General features: G+C 41.1%; 1 protein-coding gene across 1 annotated transcript; it reads right to left on the bottom strand.

The window, feature by feature from the left end:
- Nucleotides 1-73: 73 nt before the first annotated feature.
- Nucleotides 74-5,143, bottom strand: LOC5513026. Its single transcript, XM_032382470.2, has 6 exons — nucleotides 5,054-5,143; nucleotides 4,235-4,441; nucleotides 3,494-3,593; nucleotides 2,436-2,631; nucleotides 1,708-1,820; nucleotides 74-995 (listed from the first exon to the last, which is right to left on the bottom strand). Exons 2-6 carry the CDS (start codon nucleotides 4,378-4,380, stop codon nucleotides 402-404), a joined length of 1,149 nt encoding a protein of 382 aa, XP_032238361.2. The 5' UTR covers nucleotides 4,381-4,441; nucleotides 5,054-5,143; the 3' UTR covers nucleotides 74-401.
- Nucleotides 5,144-6,738: the final 1,595 nt, after the last annotated feature.

Raw genomic sequence — 6,738 nt, forward strand, 5'->3', positions numbered from 1 at the left:
GAGGCGAAAGGACTTGAAATTTTTGATGGAGCTGAGGGTGGTGAACCACTAATTGTATCTATTAGATCCCTGATTCCGCAAGCACCGAGGAAATCAATTCAACTCACTTGACTCAGTACAATAAATGCCTTATATACAGATACACGGTTTCATGTTGGTAAAAAAAACTTGAGTTGAGCACTAAATACTTCTGAGATTCTAAATTTCTAATCTGCAGGAAATTTCACCTTTTGTTTTTAATTGAGTTAATCAACATTAACCTTTGAGTTTGAAACGGTATTCATAATCATCATTATAAAGCTTCAGAGTTAACAGAGATGGCCTGCAAGCTTTGGTCAAGGTGAAAACAGCCTATATTTATAGTTCCAGTATCCACTTTATAAATAGTCTATTCTATTGAACTACAAAGTTATCTCATAAGTCTGTATGGTGTTGTTTAGCAGTCCAAGAGCAACATCAAGCCTTCCATCTCGAGAGCAACCCTCAGTACAAGCAATCGTATGAACCCAATCATCCGTCTCAAGCCGTAACACCAGCTCCTGTCTTAACAGCACCACAAGTGCATTAAAATGTCCAGCACACAGTAGATAATCCCCTGCGTCCTGTCTCTCCTCATTAGGGACCGATACCAAACGAGTTACGGGCAGCTGAACAGAGGCATAAGGATGCAGCTGAAAGTCCGCAAATACCATTATGCTCCCATCTTCTGTTCCTATGGCAACCTGGGGTTGCCTAGCAATGGATGTGCTTTGCCGTCGAGGGCTACCAAATGCTTGAGAGGGGGAGAGGAGTTGTGGCAGCAGCTCCATAAAGGACCCACATGTCATTGCCGTGACAACAGATGTTACCTGTGTTCGGTTTACCACCATGCCGTTCTGAAGGACAAAGAGGTTTTGACAGCTGTCTGAGATGAGGAGGTAGTTTGTGAGGATGCCGCCAATCATCTGCAGTCTTACTGGGAGTATGCACCGCACTGAGGGTGTCACTCCAAGCTCCTAGAGGGAAAAGAGATAAACATGAATGTGGACAGTAAAGCCCTCAATAAAAAAAAAACAATCAAAATGAATAATGACATCTCCTTATAAATATAACTATTACTTTTACAAGCATTGCAATCATTATATTACCATTGATTCCACTAGCATTGTTATCGCAAATAGTGCATGCTACTAATGCATTCATCACATCACAATCACCAATTGAAATCACCATATCATAGTCATCATCAAAATTACCATCGCCATCATCATCATCATCATCATCATCATCATCATCATCACCATCATCACCACCATCACCACCATCACCACCATCATCACCATCATCATCATCATCATCATCATCATCATCATCATCTTCATCATCATCACCATCATCACCATCATCACCATCATCATCACCATCATGATCCTCACCACCATCATCATACTTCGCCATCACAAACACCACCATCACCATGATCATCAATTGTTGCTATTGTTATGACTGTATCACCATGATCCTCATCATTATAAAAATACCATAATTATTATTCAACACAACCACAAAAACAAACAAGAACATTGTTATCTCCATAGTAACAAAATCACAATTTCACAGACAGTAAAAGTTGTGCAAAATATATGAGTAAATATTACTATATTCATATTAATTACAGTATGTGACTATTATAATTGAATAATATCTTCTTAACTAATTTTTCCTCACTCTATGTGTGTGCTTGCATGCGTCCTGCAGTTGTAGTCTCCATAGGTTGCCATAGGGCGACACAGCTGTTACAACTCCTCTGTTATCTCCAACAACAATAGCCAGATTGCCCACTGGAGACAAAAAACACGGAATCAGTACTTTTAAAATCAGTACAAAATGTATAAGACAAAAAATCTCATGGTTATCCCCTTGTGTATTTTAAAAACACGACAAGCTGCTGGACCTGTATACACCTATTTCAAAAAAAGGTTGCACCCAAGAATCTATATGTCGTAACCTGCGGTGGTTCATGGGTAGCATATAAACGGCTGATTTCTTGTATCTGAAAGCCATGCAAATAATCATAAGAACATAAACGAGAATTCTACACCTTTAGAAACCTGGATTTGTATTTCCTTTACGCTTATTTGTTTGATACCCATCAAGCACTGTGGGTTATGATACACAGATTCCCCTAGTACAACCTTATTTGAAATAGGTGTATACACTGCTGCATGATTATGAGGAATATATACAATCTTGTGACATCTAAATGAGTTTGTAAATCCTGAACAGCCTAATGACGCTTATCACTTTAGGAAGTACTCAACTCTTGAGGTGTTCAAGAGAATACTTTTATAGTAGTGATAATGACCAGTAATGATTCCTGTCAAATGTATTTATTTCCCTTCTCACCATTCCCATACCTAGGATCCAAGAATGACCAGCAAGGTGATCAAACCTACCAAAATCTTCATCAACGGCAAGAGCAGTAATGCATCCCTCAGACAGCGTTCGCCTGTTTAGTATTTGCTCGTTGCATAGGATGGTCAGTGTTCCTTTAGCATCTCCAACAATCAGGTCTGCTGAGCTGAACTTTGTGGTGTTGTGCATTTCCAGGCAGCGGAGGGGGCCACCTTTTGTTTCAAGCTTGGAAATCTCCTACACAAACACATTAATCATCATCAACATTAAAGTTATCATCATTTATCATCAACATCATCATTATCACCATCATCATTATAATCATCATCATTACTACCATCATCATTAATTTTTTAGCAAATGATACATTGGGATAAGGCAGAATTAGTGACTACCCAGGGACATCGTGATACCATTTTCTTGAATGCAACCAAAGAATATAATTTAGTCCCAAGTTACAGTAGTAATTAACAAACATTCACAACTGGAGGTCCCTTGATTACAGACTAATTAAAAGATTAATCAATAAACTGGTGGATATATCTAGCTGCAGAATAATAAGCAAATGAGATGAGAAGCAAAATGTGTTATACACCTTGACACAGACAATCCATGCTCTCATCCCTTGCCATTCAAGTAAACCTTATACTACAACAGGGGTGGTGGACGAGGGCAGTGCCCCCCCCCTCCCCCACGCACTTTTCTGAGCAGAATAGCAAAATATATATGACTGCTTTGATATAAGAAAAAAAAATGTAATAAAATCTCATCTATATTCTTTTCCTTTATGTTATTCTGGACACAAACCTATGTATACGGTTCCTAAATAAAGCTGTGTTTTTTTCTATTACATGAACATGGTTTACATGTACCTAAATATTTATCAAGCATTACATGTATAACCCGTCTGCTTGAAAAAATACACCCACCTTGAAACCACCACCCCCCAATCCTATAAGCAGGCTGTAAATGTGACCCTTTTGATCTAGCATAAAATACTCATTAACTCATTTTGGGAATTTCCTTTATCGTCTGTTGGTCTATGCCTATGCATTCTTAGTACAGCAATTGTATTTTAGGCAAGTTGCTTTATTAATACCTGGTATCTTGGGACTTTGTTGATTTTGCTGGCTTTGTTGATTTTGTAAACTCTCAAAGTACCATCATCACCTCCAGTCACAAGACAAGTGTTATCATACCTGAATAACATGCAGACCCAAACTTACTTAGCCACTAGATGATAGCATTTGAGAAATGCAATAAAAAGTGACAAAAAAAATCCATTACTCTCAGATGCTTAGCTAGGGATAGGTGCTCTTAAGGTCAGCATACAAATGCAAGCAGATGCAAGTGAGAATTGTTGATATTTGAAACAAAAACATGAATGCTTTTCATAAAGAGCAAAGCCTAAGTGTTAACTGTTCATCACACCTACACCTTTGCGCGCCCCTCCACCCACTATATTGCAATTCCAGCGCTGGTCTCCACATTCCCCCTCTCCTCTGAAAAAGTTTGGAGTTTGTCCCCCCCCCCCGGAAACTATGGCTTATGGCCCCCCCTTACACTCCTAGGCTTTTTGAAGTCCTCAATTCCCACCGTCTCAGGTCTCTGGTCTTTTTTAAAGTGCGAGGCTGGAACAAAACAAGGTGGTCTGTCAAAACACAAAAAAGCAGCCAGGATCGTGTTAACCGATTTGCAAAAGCAACTTTCACAATAGATAAGTAAGTACTTAACTTAGTGTCATATTGACTGAATTTTGATTTTGGTATACCTTTATCTTATAGCTTATCTAGCTTGCCCTTAGCCAAAACATTATTATACTTAATAATACCACTTTCACCTGAAAGGCTTTCCTAACGCCATCGTGTTAGCATGATAATCTAAAAAGTGCTTGTCAACGAGTTCCACACGTGATCCGCCATTACTCGCAACAACAACATGACCGCCATCTTGTATTTCCGACGACTTAGTATTAGTAGAAACCATTATTTCTTCTTCCTTGATAACAACAGGAGCGTAATAACGGACAAGCCTTGTTCTAAAAGTTCTAGAACGAGAAATTTTCACGAACGTAAACGAAATGATAACGTTTTTTTACCGGGCTTCCTGTGCATCCTCGGCTAAGGACCCACTGTCTAAAACAGCACAGGGAGCCACTATCACAAACAAGTACATACCCGATCATTCCGATTTCTTGATATCCCACCAAGAAAAAACTCAAACACTGTGGCGTTAATTGTAATACTACTCCCATTGATTGCGTGATTAATTGTGTGATTAAGCTGAGACAATCATATTGTAATAGGACCCGCAGTTCGGGGTGTAGGAGCACACAGATTAAAACAGTAAAAGGAGCTATCTACGATGGATTGCTGTTTTAATCCGAAGCCGATCAGAAGTATATCGATAAGGTTCTAAAGTTATTAGAGGCATACTGCATCGGCGAAACTAATGAAACCTACGAACGGTATGTGTTCAATAAACGAGAGCAAGATCAAGGTGAGTCTTTTGATTCATACTTGACATGTTTGCGCTCTCTAGCCAAAACATGTAAATTTTGGCTAGCTGAAAGATGGCTTGATCCAAATGATGACAAAATCTTCCTGGGGATCAACGATAATTCCACTAGAAAGAAGCTATTAGCCGAAAGTAAACTTACTCTAGAGAAGATATTAGCGCAGTCGAATCGTACCGCCGCCCGCAGCGCAGCACAGGCGTCCCGCAGAATAAAGGACAGCGCGACACACAACACCCCACAATCAATTGCAAGTTTTGTTTAAAAAAAAAACACCAAAAAAAAAGGAACTATGTCCAGCCTGGATGAAACAATGCAACGATTGTGGTACCGCCAATCACTTCTCGGGCTCCTCGATGTGCACGGCGAGTCCGAAGTCCGCACAAAAGCCGGGGCAAAAGCCCAGAAGTAGACCAGTGCATGGGGTAGAAGAATTTTCGGATGAAAGTGATGGTTATTTTTTCTATGTGGAATCCGTAGGCGCAGTCAATGCTGCGCAATGTAAGCGTAAGATTTTTGCTTCAATGCAACTAAGAGATGAGCAAGTTAAATTTCAACTAGATTGTGGCGCGACAGTTAATATTCTACCTGTAGACAAATACGTCCAGATATTCAATGACCCATCGCACGCCAGATTAAAGAAAACCAACAAAACCCTTCAAATGTTTAATAAGACTGAGTTGAAACCCATAGGAACGGTGAAGATCGAGAGTGTGAACCCAAAGAATGAGGACGCAATATTACTCGAGTTTGTATTAGTGAACGACGGGCCACATGCCCATACTAGGAGCGCAAGCCATCCAACAGTTTCAGCTCATGACAATTAACAGCGACAATATCCTGTCAGTCAATGAGTTCCAATCCACTCAGCAAGTTATAGTTAGTGAGTTTGGCGATGTTTTCGAAGGTGATGGCGTTTTACAAGAAAAACTTCACCTTGAGGTAGACAAGACAGTAACGCCCGTGGCGTTGCCTGTCCGTAAAGTCCCATTTGCGGTTAGAGAACCCTTTAAACGTGAACTGGACAGACTAGTAGATAAGGGGATATTAGTGCCAGTCGAAGTCCCCACTGACTGGGTCTCTTCAATGGTAGTGGCTGTGAAGCGCAACGGTAAGATACGTTTGTGCATTGATCCCAAACCGCTGAACAAGGCTCTCAAGAGAAACCGATACCCGCTACCTGTCATCAACGACTTGCTAGCGAAGCTCACGAATGCAAAGTTGTTTACTGTCGTTGATGCAAAAAACGGGTTTTGGCATGTCCAACTTGACGAAGAGAATAGCTACCTCACCACGTTTGGTACCCCATGGTCACGATACCGATGGACGCGCATGCCATTTGGAATTTCCCCTGCCCCTGAAGAATTCCAACGTCGACTAGACAACGCCCTTCAAGGTCTAGACGGAGTAATGCCCATCTTTGATGACATACTGATCTTTGGCGCCGGCGACACTGAAGCGGAAGCAATAGCTGATCATGACGCGAAACTGAGAGCCCTACTTCAACGATGCCGCGAGGAGGGTGTCAAGTTAAACAAAGAAAAGTTGAAGCTCCGTTGCAGCGAGGTAGACTTTATGGGTCACGTGATCTCCTCTGATGGTCTAAAGCCTGACCCAGCAAAACTGCAAGGTATCAAGGAAATGCCGCCGCCGACCTGCAAGCAAGATGTGAAACGACTCCTCGGTATGGTCAACTACCTACAACGTTTCGCGCCAAATCTATCCGAAGTCACGGCACCACTGAGAGATCTACTCAAGGAAGACAACAGTTTCCAGTGGGATTCCGTCCAGGAGCGCCGTTTCGAAGCAGTTAAGAAGAGTATCTCTGA

Source organism: Nematostella vectensis, chromosome 7 (assembly GCF_932526225.1).
Source record: "Nematostella vectensis chromosome 7, jaNemVect1.1, whole genome shotgun sequence".
Classification (NCBI taxonomy): domain Eukaryota; kingdom Metazoa; phylum Cnidaria; class Anthozoa; order Actiniaria; family Edwardsiidae; genus Nematostella; species Nematostella vectensis.